The sequence below is a fragment of the Leucoraja erinacea genome, chromosome 18 (genome assembly GCF_028641065.1).
Source record: "Leucoraja erinacea ecotype New England chromosome 18, Leri_hhj_1, whole genome shotgun sequence".
In the NCBI taxonomy this organism is placed as follows: domain Eukaryota; kingdom Metazoa; phylum Chordata; class Chondrichthyes; order Rajiformes; family Rajidae; genus Leucoraja; species Leucoraja erinaceus.
In genome coordinates, this window is record NC_073394.1 from 24417188 (window position 1) to 24433972 (window position 16785).

Here is a 16785-nt window from a genome sequence, read left to right on the forward strand (position 1 = left end):
CCTTTTGTTTCAACCCAGTGGAAGCCTTGTATTTAAGCCCCTGCCCCACTGTAAAAGGTAATTCAAGAGTTCTCCCAAGTTTTCCCCTGATTCGAACTCGGAGAATGTCCGTAGCGGGTCCGTAGGAGTTCGTGGATACCTCGTAGTGACTCGTACGAGTAAAAAGTTTTTTTTTCCATCACAAGTATTTTTTTACTCGTAAACATTTTTTACATGAATGAAAAAACGTCATGAGTTCACCGGATGTCCCGAGTACCTACCGTTAGCATTACGAGCCGCTACGAGACATCCACGAACTACTACGGACCCGCTACGGGCATTCTCCGAGTTCGAATCAGGTGAAAACTCGGGAGAACTCTTGAATTACCTCATACAGTGGGACAGGGGCTTCACTAAGATCAATGCTGGCTGCCTGCCAGGTGGTCACCTCATACGCAGTGAAAGATATTGTGCCAACTCAAATTTCACTGTACCTTAATTGGTATATGTGACAATAAACAAACCTTGAAACAAAACCTTCAAATCCCATCCATTTATGTCATCTCTTTCTCTGAATCCACTTTGCCTAAAAAACAACCCTGAGGTAAATCAACTAAAATGTATGGATTAGTATTTATCTTGTGTATATATATCAAGCAGTCCAGAAATCCTTGCATAAGCAGTAGGTGGTATTATAATTCCCATGTAGAGTGAGTATTTGTTTTGGTTACATCCATGCATATATGGCATTAATATTAGTTTAGTTTAGTTTATTGTTACGTGTACCGATGTACAGTGAAAAGCTTTTGTTGCGTGCTATCTAGTCAGCAGAAAGGCATAATTACAATCAAGCCATCCACAGTGTACAGCTACATGATAAAGGGAATAACGTTTAGTGCAAGACAAAGTCCAGTTAAGTCTGAATAAAGATAGTCTGAGGGTCTCCAGTGAGGTAGATAATAGTTCAGGACCATTCCCTAGTTGTTAAACTTATATGATTTAATATAAGTCAACTGTGTCGACACTGAGCAGTGGCCAAGATTATATTGATGTTCACAAAACAGTTTACATCTGCATGGATGGAACAATGTTTGGCCATCTATATATGTGTATGATGTGATTGCTTTGTGAATCAGAGTTTAACTTTGCCAGTGTAGTTATCTCTGTATACTCAAGCTGTTATGGTTGGGTGCACCACATGACCCATGCGATTATACCTGCCTGCACAGGGCAATCAGCACCATTGTGTCTGGATACAATATCCAGTGAGGATGGTAATCACCTTCATTATAATCAGACTAATGAGGTCTTTGGTGCCAGCAACAATGGAGGAGGTAGGGAGAGTGCCATTGCTAAACGCTGCCCAGAAGTTTCAATTGTGATAGGCAATCAATTTGATTTTACTATTTCATCTAATTATTCTCTAATTGGATTGAATCTCATTACTCCCTGGAAAGCTTAGTTAGTCAATATGTTGCATAACTTAGAGACCTGATGGTCTTAAATTTAATTCTCAGAGTTTATTGATGAAATGAAGTGTGACATGTGGAGTAGTGGGAGCATTTATAATTGGTCTTTGTGTTCTTGTAAGGCAGAGAAATATGGACCATCCAGGATAGTTGAACTTAAATAGTGTGCACGTATGGATCTCAGTTTAGAAGTAGAGGCACAAGGAACTGCAGATGCTTGTTTACAAAAAAAGACACAAAAATGCTGGAGTAACTCAGCACCTCTGGAGTACATGGATAGGTGATGTTTCAGGTCTAGGGACCTATTTTCAGTCTGAAAAGGAGTCCCGATCTGAAATGTCACCTATCCATGAGATACTGCCTGACCCGCTGAGTTACTCCAGCATTTTGTGTCTTTTTCAGTTTAGAAGTACATTGATTTGCAATGTTGCCAAAATGGCAGCCCTCATGGTTTAATCTCACTGAGAAGCAAATGCTTCCTATGCTGCCGGGTGGATTGGCTGCTGTAAACTCGGGGGATTGGAAAAGCTGCTTCCTTTAGTGGCACTTCTCAGCTGACAACTCAAAAGTTGTGTCTGCGATCTGCTGGTTGTCTTCTGATGCCTTGCCCAACTGATTAGTCTTCACTTACTCACTTTCATATTTTCGCCCACGGTCACTCAACTGGTAGCGGGTGGGCAAGACTGCGGCCAGGTCAATGCTCACCAGGGCGACTGTGAAAAGCCTCCAAACTTGTCTCCTGCGCCCCGAGAAAGCGCCCTGAGGTTCTGTGATCACCGTGGGCCCGTGGCAGCTGCGTGGAATGGTAATGGAAGGAGCTGACAGTGTCGTGTTGCCTCCTATTCCATCAATCCAGTACCACCATGACACCGAGCCTATGAGAGAGATACTGTATATATGAATTGCACATCTCCTTATGCCCAGTTTGGACGTTTATGGGACTTGGAAGTTGAAAATAGTGCTGGAATGTGGCGACTCTCTATTACTCCACAAGAGGATCTATTGTACTTGTGTATCATATGATTTGCTGGATAGCATGCTGAGAAAAACAAGTATTTCTCTGTATCTGTCCATGTGACAATAAATAAACCATTGAACCATTGTAATGACCTCTCGCTTAATGTTTCCCTGAATGTAATGACCAAATGAATGAGGAATAAGAGCCAGCATGCCTGGGGCAATGTTGGGAATAAGGAAAAAACAGAATGCAAGCGTATTTTGTTTGCAACTAGAAGTGCGATCAGAAGCAAATAGCACCATCTGCTGACAGCACATTGAAAACATAATACCATCACATCTTGAGAAAAATATAATTGTATATAAATAGCCTGTGGTAACACAGATGGATTTCATAAAGCTGACAGTCTCCACATGATCAACATAGATGCATTAATTCATCTAGTCACCAAATCACGGCTCTTGCTTACCAACAAACTTCCAAATAAAAGACATCCAAAGGTGTAATTTTTAAAAACAACAACAATCTAATATGAGAAACAAGGAACTGCTGATGTTGGTTTACACAAAAGGACACAAAGTGCTGGAGCAACTCAGCAGGTTAGGCAACAAACAAAGAGAATGCAGCAAATACCCAGCGTTACGGGCAGCATCCATGGAGAGAGGAGAAACTGAGGTAATCTTACAGTTGGATGAACCCATCAGCTCTGACACTTAAAGGAAAGATGGGTTATTATCACTCACAATAATCCCAACCCGACTTTACTACTATATCCAACGTATCAATAACACTAAAACAATGCTCCATTAGGAACAATGGATTTGGATGAGCTAAGGACTTGGGGGAAGGGTATTTTTTTTTTAAACGTTAATGATTTTTTGTTTGTTTCATGCTATATACGTGCATTGTATTTACAGGCCTGTTGTACTGCTGCAAGTAAGAAAGTTATTGTTCCATTGTCTGTACATTTGACAATTAAACACTCTTGGGAGGATAGTTCTTGGTGCATCCGAGAAGGATATAAGCTTGCCAATTTGAGGACCAAGTGTGATGTATTATTTGTGTGGATTTCCGGGCAAGAACTTTGGTAGATGTAAAGGGATAAGTATCCGGATTCACACTTGTATAGCAGCGACAGAAGCGAGCCGAGCTGGACTGTTCCGTGTCAGACCGAGCTATCACGGAGTGACAGGTTACGGGACAGTCCACGCCCTTGTGTAACTTGCGAGAAGGGAACGGAGCTGCAAACATGGGGATCGGTTGTCTGATCAGAGCCACTAAATACCAGCTTCTGGGCATCAGTCTCATCGTCGTGGTAAATGTTTAAGATATGTATAGTTGCAGTAGTGGTAGCATGAATAATATCCGTTAATTCTGAAGTTCAGCAATAACGGTCGTGTTTAAACAACGAAAAATTGAAGTTAATTATTTTACTTTAATAATTTTGTTTTACTTCAACCTATTTCCTTTGCAAACATAGGAACTCCTGGAATAGCAAAGGGGTACTAGTGATGTACATGTAGATTTTCCTCAGTATTTAAATTGCTTTAAAATTATGAATCTTAACTTTTTTTTAACCTTGTGGACCTAGTAGCCAGGGATCTTTCACCTTGGGAGAAAGGCCACGGCTCGGCAATGGCTTCTTCTTGCCTATCTATCCGCGAACAGGGTGGCCAGTGTTGACCGCAACCCTATTTCTAAATTCACAGGATGAAAGGAGAGATCGGGTGGCGAATCTTTAACCTGGCTGTATGCAGCCTCTTGCAGTGTGATCATAAGCACGAAGAGAGCTTGAGGAACAATTCCTCATGTTCAGGTTGGACACATTTCAGCCTTCAATACTCCATGTTCAATTCTCCAACTTTTGAAAATCCACTCTTTTTTCGCCTAAAACAGATCTTGTCATTTCTGACTGTCATCAACTTTGGCTCAGTTTTTTTGTACAGTCTGATCTGCTAGACATATTCCATAGACTAACCATTAACAACACATTATATAGACCAAGCCGCTGAATCTAGTCTTATCTGCTTCTGACTGCCCTATTACACCGACTGCTTATATTCCTTTTGTCCGACCCATCCCTCACCCAGTTTCTCTGCTATTTAAAACTCTAATTAGAGTCATAATGTCACATTGATGTACGCAAAGACTCTGGCGTTCAAGTCCATCCTTAAAAGTGGCAACGCAGTTAGACAGTTAGTGAAAAAGACGCGTGGCATGGTTGCCTTCATAGGTGAGAGCTTTGAATATAAAAGTTGGATGTTATACTGCAACATTACAAAACACTGTAGAAACTGCAGATGCTGATTTATACCAAATATACACACAAAGTGCTGGAGTCACTCAGCGGGTCAGGCAGCACCTCAGTAGAAAAAGGATAGGTGACGTTTCGTGTCGGGAGCCTTCTTCTCGAAATGTCACCGATCCTTTTTCTGAGCTTGTTTGGGCTGAGCTTGTTTTCCCTGGAACAAAGGAGGCTAATAGTGATATACAAAATTATAAGAATATAGGGTAGATAGTCGGAATCCTTATCAGCTGGTTGGGGTATCAAAAACAAAGGCACAGCAAAAACGTTACCTATTCCTTCGCTCCATAGACGCTGCCTCCAGTTTCTCCAGCTTTTTTGTCCACCTGCAAAAACTTTTAATACGCTTTTGAGGTGATTTATTTTTACAGGGAGAGTGGTTGATATTGGAACGCACTGACAGAGATTGTGGTGGAATCGTATACAATCACCACATTTAAGAGGCATTTAGACATGCACTTGAATATGCAGGGCATAGAAAGATACGGACCTAATGCAGGCAAATGGGATGTATAGATGGGCAAAATGGTCGACATTAACGTGGTGGGCTAAAGGGCTTATTTCTGTGCTGTACAACCTTTTTGTTCCACAATATCCATCTTAGCTTTTGCATGAGTCTGTCAGTTCAATAATATATCGTTTTGTGTTGCTTGTTCAAAATCTAATGACAGCTGGAATTAAATAGATTAATACCTTATACAGCATCAATACTTAATTAAAACTATAATCTGTGCATATGTATTGCCATCCACTCTGTGTTCGTTGGAAAGTATTTTATGCTTAATCATACTTTATGATTACTAAATCATACTTTTAGCAAAGGTCCCCTTCAGTCAGCTGGCAAACAAATAGGAACAGGAGCTTAGCCTACACGTTTCCATTTGTTATATCCAGTTACCATTCTTTCCACTTGGTCTGTCTGGCAACAGCATGAGACAATGGGGATGGATTGAATATTCCCAGCTTTTCCATGAATATCTCAAAAATACCACAAATACAAGCTCAATATTCTATTTCAACAACGCCAAGCCCTGGTTCACTGCAGAACTCAGACAGCTCCGACAGTCTAAAGAGGACGTCTACAGGAGCGGGGATGCAGACCTCTACAGGCAGACAAAGTACAAGCTGAGAAGAGGAATCAGAGCTGCCAAGGAAAGGTACTCTGATAAGTTGAGGAGCGAGTTCTCAGCTAGTGACTTCTTCAGTTTGGAAGGGCCTGCAAGAAATCACCAGCTACAAGAGGAAAGCCCCCCGCTCTTTGGACAATTGTCAGCTGACCAACAACCTGAATGAATTCTTCTGCAGGATTGACAAGCAGAAACGTAACCCGCTGGTACCCCCTACCCCCCCCCCCCTCCCCAACCAACACAGCCAGACCCGTCTGCGAAGACAGGACCCTTCCACACCCACTCCTCCCCAATCACCACTTCACACCTACTTAAAGCGAGACTCCAGTCTAAAAAGACTAGACCCTTTTAAGTTCCTGGGAACCATCATCTCCAAGGACCTTAAATGGAAGGCCACCATTGATTCCACAATCAAAAAGACACAACAGCTGATGTACTTCCTGCGGCAGCTGAGGAAACACAATCTGCCACAGGCAATGATGCTCCAATTCAATACGGCCATCGTAGAGTCTGTCCTCGCCTTCTCCATCATGGTCTGGTTTGGCCCAGCCACCAAGCACGACATCCGGAGGCTGCAGCGAATCGTCCGATCAGCTGAGAAGTTTATTGGCTGCAACCTTCCCTCCATTGATGAACTGTACACTGCAAGGCCTGGAAGTGAGCAGGTAAAACCATCTATGACCCCTCTCACCCTGGTCACAAACTCTTTGAATCACTTCCCTCTGGAAGGCGACTCCGGACTGTCAAACGGCCACAGCCATACATAAAACAGCTTTTTTCCACGATTAGTAGCTCTACTCAATAACCAAAAATCTGTAGCTCCTTTTCCTCTGGTATTTTATTTAATTCACATATTTAATCAATAATGCTTTATTATTAAAGTTTAATGTTTTATGCGTCATTCCTAACTGTCACTGTATGTCGTGTTGTCACTTGCAGGCAGAGCACCAAGGCAAATTCCTTGTATGTGAATACTTGGCCAATAAACTTATTCATTCATTCATTCATTCTGCATCCAAGGCCACATGCACATATATACTTGGATCAAAGTCTTTAAACCTTAAAGTTTACTTTAGAATTTAGAGATACAGCGCAGAAACAAACCTTCAGCCCATCGAGTCTGCACCGACCAGTAATACTCTGTACACTAGCAGTAAATTACACGATAGGGACAGTTTTACTGAAGTTAATTAACCTACAAATCTATATGTCTTTGGAATGTGGGAAGAAACTGGAGCACCTGGAGAAAACTCATGCAATCACAGAGAGAACGTACAAACTCCGTAAAACGAGAGCAGCCATAGTCGAGATCAAACTTGGGTCTCCGGCGCTGTAAAGTAGCAGCTCTAACGCTGTTCCACTGTGCTGACCCTACTTTTCTACCAAGCACTGCTCTTTAGGATTTGTTTTAAACCCATTGTGTGGTTGAAATCTAGAATGCACTGGATGAGGGAGAAACCCTTCCAACATGTAAGAAGTATGTAGACAAGCATTTGAATTGGCAAGGTATATAAAGCTATGGACCAAGTGCTGGCAAATGCGTTTACTAGAGATGGTCAGCATGGACAATGTGAGCGCAAGAGCCTGCTTCCGTGCTCCATATCAATCCATAGATTGATTGTATGATTCTCTGCGTCGGACAACTTAAGGATTACAGTTCCATTTGCAATGATTTCTTGTCCACGTTAGATGTAAGAACAGTCCACTTCTAAATCATAGACAGTCATAAAGTGAAAAAACTGGCCCAAAATGCAGCAAGGAAAAATGCTGGAAGAAACATATTAAGCAGTGATATCAAGAGGAGCAGGTATTGTGTACAGTTTTGGTCTTCAAATCTGAGGAAAGACATTCTTGCCATGGAGGGAGTACAGAGAAGGTTCACCAGACTGATTCCTGGGATGTCAGGACTTTCATATAAAGAAAGACTGGATAGACTCGGCTTGTACTCGTTAGAATTTAGGAGATTGAGTTGGGATCTTATAGAAACTTACAAAATTCTTAAGCGGTTGGACAGGCTAGATGCAGGAAGATTGTTCCCGATGTTGGGGAAGTCCAGGACAAGGGGTCACAGTTTAAGGATAAAGGAGAAATCCTTTAGGACCGAGATGAGAAAAACATTTTTCACACAAAGAGTGGTGAATCTCTTGAACTCTCTGCCACAGAAGGTAGTTGAGGCCAGTTCATTGGCTATATTTAAGAGGGAGTTAGATGTGGCCCTTGTGGCTAAAGGGATCAGGGGGTATGGAGAAAAGGCAGGTATAGGATACTGAGTTGGATGATCAGCCATGATCATATTGAATGGCGGTGCAAGCTCGAAGGGCCGAATGGCCTACTTCTGCACCTATTTTCTATGTTTCTATGTTTCTATAAAGGCACTCCAAAGACATACAGGTATGTAGGTTAATTGCCTTGGTAAATGTAAAAATTGTCCCTAGTGGGTATAGGATAGTGTTTATGTGCGGGGAATGCTGGTCGGTGTGGACCTGGTGGGCCGAAAGGCCTGTGTCTGCACTGTATCTCTAAAACTAAAAATCTAAAACAATTTAGTGATCTGGGTAGCATATTAAAACCTGTCTGTGATGTTAAATTCCAGTTAACCCTGGAAGTTTAAAAAGTACAGAAGGTACATTAATTTTTTATTAATCTGACACCATTGGAAATTTGGTGTCAGATATCTATTAATATCCAAGTACACTTTTAATTTACTTTTTAGAAAATATTATACAACAGTATGATATATTTTCCAATGAGATTTGCAAGTTTAATTAGCAAATGAGAAACAAGAACTGGTGAGTTTTAAAAGGGGGGGGGGGGGGGGGGGGGGGGGGGGGGGGGGGGGGGTTGTTGTGTGAGGTTAAAACAAGCATGGGTTCTGGTGCGTTTAAAAGCAACAAGGAATCAGGGCCACGTGAGTTTTAAAATAATGTGGATAGAGAGTAGATTCAAGGAATTACACTAAACAAAATCAGATGAGCCAAATGCTGGACTATCAGGGTTTCTGAAAAATAGTGAATTAATGAAGTTTTACTGTCTAATGTAGCATTAGTCAATGTAGCATTGTAGTCAATCTTATTTGCTAATCCATTCCTTTCAATTTACCTTTCTTACTATAACTCACAAACTGCAACATTGTCATAATCAGTAAAACATTACCTCTCTATGCTTGGGGTGAAAAAAAAAATCATTTTGAAAATAAACTATTTGATCCAACGTTATGGTTCAAAGGAAGAAGGTAAATCCACAAAAACATTTATTTCCTAAAAAAAAACGTTGAGCCAAAAGCAAGTGGAAAGATTTATTTCAAAGAAAGATGAAATTCAAGTTTAGGTTGCCTTTGTTTATTTGGGCATGTTTACATGCTCAGGATAGTAACAAATATTATTATGGATCCAGTGGTAAAGTATTAATATATATTTCAATAAAAGGAAGCAGTCAGCTGGTCAGAATCTAATTAATTCTGTTTTGTTGGAATGAATTCTATATCGTATTATGCCATTCCTTGGCAATGAATAGATGAAGCTTTGTAAAGGCTTTCAATATATAACAAAAAACACATGTCGCATAAAAATAGGCGCAAATGCTTTTCTCTTTCCCGAAGAACTATCAGATATTAAAAAAAAACCTTTGGCAAGTGATTTGCATGAAACAAAATAATGTATTTCGTGAGCTTTTTGGAGAGGAAGTTGGAGGGGGGGGGGGAGGGGTGGAAGCAAAGATTAAATAAAATGTTTACTTTATCATCATTGATGTCTTGTAATGAATGATTTTGCTCTGTCTGGAATCTAACATCTCATTACTTTGTTGTGTTTTGTTCTAGTTGCTTGGAGTTGCGCTTGCTGCAGTGACCTTGTGGACCTGCTTCAATGATAAATTTTATATTATCCGCAATGTCACACCTGAAACCAACCGATATGCTAGGATGCATGATCTGGGTGAGTTTACTTGCAGACAGCTGAAAAATAGACATACTGAACAAGATCACTGTTCAATCCAAATGAATACATAGCCTGCTAGTGTATCACAGCTCAGGAGATAACAGAATGTAGTTAAAATAATGCGATTGCAATAACTTTATCATTTGATCTACTTAATTATTCATTCTCAATAGAAGCTAAATTTAAAATGAGGATTGAATGTGCTTTGAGATCGGAATCATTAAATATCAACTCTATGATTATTAACTTTCAATTACAACACTAATACAATGGAAAACATTGGATTTTTACTTTAGACTTTGGACTTTAGAAATATACAGTGTGGAAACAGGCCTGTCGGCCCACCGTGTCCGTGCCAACCAGCAATCCCCATACACTAGCCTACACCACTAGGTACAATTTAATCAAAGCCAATTAACCTACAAACCTGTACATCTTGTGTGAGAGGAAACTGGAGCACCCAGAGAAAACCCACACAGTCACAGGGAGAACGTACAAACTCCATACGGACCGCACCCCTACGTAGTCAGGTAAAACCCGGCTCTTTGCTGCTGTAAGGCAGCAACTCTACCACTGTGCCACAAGAAATAGATATTGACCTGATATCTATATTACTAAAAGTCTGATCTTGACCGTTTTTGGCCCACTGTGCTGCGATTTCTGAGAGAACGCCGCAACCTACGGCTGTCATTTTTGGCCACCTCGCTCAGAGCCCACATCTGCCTTCCTGGACCAGAGGATTCTTCCCATCGATGAAAAATCAGAGAGATATTAATGTTTTTAAAAAAAATCACCATTCTCTCTGCTGCCCCTGCTGGAGGGAGGGGGAGGGACTATAAAACCAGGAAGCGGTGTGCCTCAATCAGGCTCTGCAAGATGGAGGTCATGTCTCTCTGAGCTCTGAATAACACTGAACACATGTCTACTCAACTGTGAGTGCCCTTAATGTGGCTTGAAAATGAAAATATGGTTGGTTTGAAGTAAAAAGGCTCTGCCTGCAAATGGTTGTTTGGGGGGGGTTTGGGTTGAAGTAAAAAGGCACTCTCTCTCTCTCTCTCTCTCTTTCCCTTTCTCTCATTCTGCCCCCCTCTCTCTCCCCCCTCACTCCCCCTCTCTTTCTCCATCTGTTCCCCCCCTTCCCCTCTCTCTCCCCCCCTCTCTCCTTCCCTCTCTCCCCCCCCCCCCCCCCCCCCCCCCTCCCCCCCCCCCCCCCCCCCCCTCCCCCCTCCCCCCTCTTCCCCTCCCCCTCCTCCCCCTCCCATCACCTCCCCCACCCTCCCTCCCTCCCCCCCCCAAACCCCCCCCTCCCCTCCACAGCCCCTACCCTCTTCCCTCCACCCTCCCTCCCCCTCCCCTCACCCCCCCTCTCAGCGCCCCCTCACTCTCCCCCTCGGTCTCACCTCACTCTCCCCCTCTCCACCCTCCTCTCTCCCCTCCCTCTCTCCCTCCTCCCCCACCTTCCCCCCCTCACCCACCCTCCCTCTTCTCCTCCCCTCCACCCCTCTCCCTCTTGTCCCTCTCTCTCTGTCTCTCCCTCTCTCTCTGTCTCTGCCCCTTCACTCTCTGCCCTCACTCTCTACCCCCGCTCCCCCTCTCTAGATGTGACTGGAAGTTGGGGGCTATGCGTCAGTAGATAGGGTGGTTATGGGGTAAAAGGAGCAAATTAATAATATTAATATAATATCAAGGGGGGTAATTAACGTGTGTGCGGGGGGAGTGGGGGGTTAGTTAGTGTGTGTGGCGCTGCATGCCGCCTCCCTCCTCCCCCCCCACAACCGCATGTTGGGGGAACAGACCCAACAGGTCTGCACTTGGTCTAGTTAATTATGATTTTTTATGAATTAATGATTTTTTTTTTAAAGTAGTAGTTTCATGGCTACTAGTATTGGCAATTCTTTTTGCTCAGACTTTGGTTAATTGTTTAATTGTGTAGACAGAGGAGATTAGTATAATTTGATATTGTGTTCAGCATGGATATTCTGGGCCAACGGGCCTGTTTCTGTGCTGCTTTGTGCTATATTCTCTATATTCTACGTATTTAAAAGCCCCCAATCGTGTTGTGGAATTCAAGTTCATGTCTTTAGAACAAAGCTCTATAACTCTGACTGGATGCTTGCCTGGTAACTTAACCATTACTAAACCGTACCCATATCTAGCTCCTACTCATAGAATGGAAGTATTTTGCCTCTGGTGTCAACAGTTTGTCATGAAGTGAGATGCAATAATTACCAGAAATAACATGTCAAAACATTACACAATGATACAATGGCCAAAAACATCAAACACTGATTTCAGAGCTGGAAAATTAGAAGGGCAATTAAAAGATTGGCGAAAGAAATATGATTTGCAGGTGAGTTGTGTAGGAATAAAAACAGGAGACAGATTTTGGGATAAAGTTTCAGAGCATGTAAAGCACCATCTCAGTGATGAGTAGAGGGTGTGGTATTTAGAACACACGTCTCAAATTGCTAAAGGCTACTGAGACATAAATTGGAGCCATGAAAATAATTAAAGATAAGAATTATAAATATAAACCCTTTGGGGGCTGTGGGGCATGGTAAATCAGGAAGAAAAGAGTCAGGCAGAGCTGGGATAAATGCAACAGTCGTTGATTCAATTGAAATCTATGGAAGGTGGAAGATCGGGAAACACAAAAGCTAAGTATTGGGTTAGTCCTCTCCGGAGAGGACGGCACAGTGGCACAGTGGTAGAGTTGCTGCCTTACAGCGTCAGAGACCTGAGTTCAAACTACGAGTTCAATCCTAACTACAGGTGCTGTTTGTACAGAGTTTGTACGTTCTCTCCGTGACTGTGTGGGTTTTCTCTGGGCACTCCGGTATCCTCCCACACTCCAAAGACATACCGGTTTGTAGATTAATTAGCTTTGGTAAGTTCTAAAATATTCCCTAGTTATGCAGGAGTTTGGGAGGAAATCGGACCACCTGGAGAAAATCCACGTGGTCGCAGATAGAACGTACAAACTCCACACAGACAACATTCATAGTCAGGATCGAATCTGCTTCTCTTGCGCTGTAAGGCAGCAATTCTCTCGTCGCACCACAGTGCCACCCCCATGGTAACACACTCTCTAGTTTATACACATGGAATTTAATACACTCCAGCTAGTCTATTGTTTTTTCTGTGAAGCATTATTCAACTGCAGGATAGATTCATCCAACATTTCGAGTTTGGTCCCCTGACAGGGTTAAATAATGCAACTGAAAGTGCTGAATGTGTTATCGAAGGGGTCGGTTCTGTGTTATCTCTCTGTTTCCATGGTAAGTACTGCTTCTGTTATCAGACGCAGGCAGCCCTGCAACACCAATTATCCCAGTTATTTTTCTTCATGTCAGTGGTCCCTGTGAATTTCGAGCAAAGTTGAGAGAGTTGGTGTAGTTTGAGTTGTTTACTCCTGTCTCTGTAGTAATATCTAATTGATAGTTGTCCTCTGAGCTAGAGGCGAGGTGGGAAGATCATGTGCATTGGAGATTATTTTGTTACTCTGATCTTTTGCAGACACCAGTTTTCTCTGTTAGGGCTATAGTTGGCAGGCATATGTCAAATGATAAAACTCAACCTCCTTTTTGTTCAAGAACTAACAATCCCAATGGACATAGCAATGTTCCTCCAAGCCATTCTTTTATTTATTCAGGGCATGTATACATGAAATGCAGACCTGTAAGACAGTGGGGAGCTCCTTCCTTGAATTGGTGCAAACCTTATGGTAAAGATATATAGAGATTAAAGAAGTTCATTCAAGAACACTGAAGTAAACGTTACCTATATCTAGACCAGAATAGTTTATGATATGAAGGCAACTCAATGGTAATGCTACTTTGCATTTGCTGCCCTTTTTTTGTTTCAAATCAGAGCAAAAAATAAACACACAACAAAAACTGTGCACAAACTCTTCACCCATTCTCTATACATTCAATCATGTCACAGTCAGTGGTGTTCGCAATTATCTTTAAACAAAACACCCTTTTCCACTCATGTAGCCCCATTTTGATCTTCAAAGAGGTACAGCAGCAGGTTTAGAATGCATCATTAAATTAGTCTCTTGCTAGGGGACTTGCTGTGTGCTTTAACATACAACGCACCTTGCATCTATGGTGAGTAACGAATGATTAAGGTGGATGGAATTCTACTCAATACAGCTATTTGTTCCTGGTTGGCATAGAGCATCTTAAATGTGGTGTGAATTAGAATAAACGTTTAACAAAATGAATTATGGAGATATAAGTGGACATGGGCAGATGTATTTCATCGTATCAACTATGCTTGGCAACTTGGGAGCTGCCAAAAGTAATATTTCTCCTTGAAGCCAGGTCAGTTTCAGCAGCGAGTGAGCAGCTGAGAGGAGGAGCAGTCGGAGAGCCAAAACGTAGTCAGAAGTCAAGGGAGTCAAGAGTGTTTTATTTTCATATGTCCCAACTAGAACAATGAAATTCTTGCAGCAGTACAACAGAATATGTAAACAGTAGGTAAATATAATATTCTGTAATCAATACAATAAACAAAATAAGGTTCAGAATATACATTACATACACACACCCATACACACACATAAAAACAAACCAACAATAATAGTGCAAAAAGACAAAACCAATGTCCCCAAGTCTATGTAGTTCACGGCTAGGGTTGCCAACTTTCTCACTCCCAAATAAGGGCCAAAAGGTCAAAATAAGGGACAATTCCCGACGGCAATTCGTTGTCCGATTCGGCCTTGGCTGGATGAATGGTGAGTTGGCCCGGGTGCTGGACTGCACACAAAGTCTAGCCGGTGGGCCAGCTGAGGAGTTTTGGCCCGGGTGCTGGACTGTGCGCGCAACGTCGCCGTATTGGGAGAGGCTGTGCTGTGAATTTAGTGCAGAGAGCATTGGAATCCCCTGTGGCCATTCCCTTTGAAAACAAGTATCCCTTTGGCTATTGTTGTGAGGGATGAATGTTCAGAGGAGACCAGAGGCAGCAGTCAGGTGTGTGGCACCTGGCCCGGCTCTAAGGCATAGCAGGGAAGAGTCAAGTCAGACAGAGCTATTGTGAAACAAGATTCCTTAGTTAGGGGTAAAGACAGGTGACTGTGTGGCCGCAAGATGGACTCCAGGATAGTGTGGCAGGGTCCAGGATGTCTCTTTGTGGCTACAGAACATTCTCAAGGAGAGAGAGAACAATTAGATGTTGGTGTGGACATTGGCCCAAATGACATAGATAGGAAAAGGGATGAGGTCCTGCAGAGTGAATATAGGGAGATAGGCAAAAGGTTAAAATGCAGGATTTCAAGGATAGTCACCTCCACATTACATCCAGTGCCACTTCTATGTTCTCCCACTTTTTACCCTTGAAAGTGTTGGTTGTTACTGGGCTGTAGAGCCACAGGGTGCCAACATAGAGCTAGCAAACGTCCGAGATGCCTTCATAGAGGTGCAGACACCAACCCTCTCTACTAATGAGATTATCTGTGCTCACTCTGTCTTAATATAGAGGATGGGTGTAACAGGACAACAGGCCTGTGAAGACATTGAGCACTTTATTTGTATAAAAGTGTAGCGTTCCTCTTTTGACCTCGCTATGCATAGAAAACTATACAGCTGAGGCTTTATAAAACACTGGTCAGACCGCATTTGGTGTTTTGTGAGCAGTTTTGGGCCCCATAACTGAGGACGGATGTGCTGCCGTTGGAGAGAGGCCAGAAGAGGTTTAGGAGGATCCCGGGGATGATTGTGTTATTGTACGATGAGCTTTTGATGCCTCTGGGCCCGTACTCGTTGGAGTTTAGAAGAATGAGGGGGGGCCTCATTGAAACTTTCTGAATCCTGAAAGACCAGGATAGAGGGCATGTGGAGAGGATGTTTCCACAAATCAGACAGTCTAAGACTAGAGGCCATAGCCTCAGAATAAAAAGACACCTTTAGAAAGAAAATGAGGAGGAATTTCTTTAGTCAATAGGTGGAGAATCTGTGGGAAGGGGTTGAGAGGGGAAAATAGATCAGCCATGATTGAATATTGGAGTAGACTCAGTGGGCTGGATGGCCTAATTTTGCTCCAATGACATGAACTAATGAAACAAAACCAGCTCCGTTGATTTAATGGTCTCCCTGGGTCTGATTTATTTATGCTGTGTGTTCAAGACTGCCGTACCTCATCTCTTTGAAAGTCACATCGAGTAGACAATAGATGTTTCAGCCTATCATTCTACCCATGCTCGATAGATTAAAAGCCTGCTCCATTCTATGCGATTTGTGAACTGTGGAAAAGATGGTGAGATTTCTGTGAGAGGTGCTCTGTGAGAAGTCTTCAACACGTTCAAAGTACTCATGTTCCTTTCTCTCCACAGCCGTGCACAGTAAACTGGCCATCAGCACCTTTCTTGCCCTGCTGGGGATCATCACGCTGATCGGAATTGTGAAGGAATCCGAATTGTTGCTCAGCCTGGTAGGTGACAATGGTCAATAGTCCATTAGCCTAGAAATTGTACGGCCCGTGAAATGTCCACTATCAGGGCTCTCTGCAGTCAAGCAGTTCCAGTTTTTCTTCCAGCGACATGCAAAGCAATGACTGTCAGACCTTCAGTGTGGTGACTGACTGGAATAGTGAATGATTTTACGAGGTGCCATTGAACCTCAGCTTACCTGTGTTGATTTCCTGCACTGGCAGGAACACTTAAAGTAGTTGCTTTCAGTAGGAACCACTACTTCAATTGGTGAGTTAACATGGGACCCAACCAGAACTAGCAGCATTGACAAGGCAGTGGGAATACCCCTCCCAATCAGAATAAAATGACGTTACTTTAGAAAGGGGTTGAGGAGGAATTTATTTAGCAAGAGGGTGGTGAATCTGTGGAATTCATTGCCACAGATGGTTGTGGAGGCCAAGTCAATGGATATTTTTAAAGCAGAGATTGACAGATTCTTGATTAATAAGGATATCAAAGATTATGGGGAGAAGGCAGGAGATTGAGGTTGAGAGGGAAAGATAGATCAGCCATGATTGAATTGTGGAATAGACTCCATGG

The 16785-nt window shown here is 42.6% G+C and overlaps 2 protein-coding genes across 3 annotated transcripts in view; both read left to right on the top strand.

Annotated features, from left to right (window-relative positions):
* The window catches only part of LOC129705811 (potassium voltage-gated channel subfamily C member 1-like), a 176213-nt gene that overhangs the window by 125834 nt on the left and 33594 nt on the right, over positions 1-16785 (top strand). The gene's annotated exons all lie outside the window — the stretch shown is intronic.
* Positions 3529-16785, top strand: part of LOC129705813 (tetraspanin-32-like) — a 54127-nt gene continuing 40870 nt past the window's right edge. Inside the window, exons 1-3 of one of the 2 annotated variants that reach the window (XM_055649642.1) lie at positions 3529-3721; positions 9656-9770; positions 16108-16205. In XM_055649642.1, the coding sequence (XP_055505617.1) occupies positions 3656-3721; positions 9656-9770; positions 16108-16205 (279 nt within the window). In that variant the 5' untranslated portion in view covers positions 3529-3655. The remainder of the gene's footprint in view (positions 3722-9655; positions 9771-16107; positions 16206-16785) is intronic. The other variant, XM_055649641.1, reaches the window with a different exon arrangement.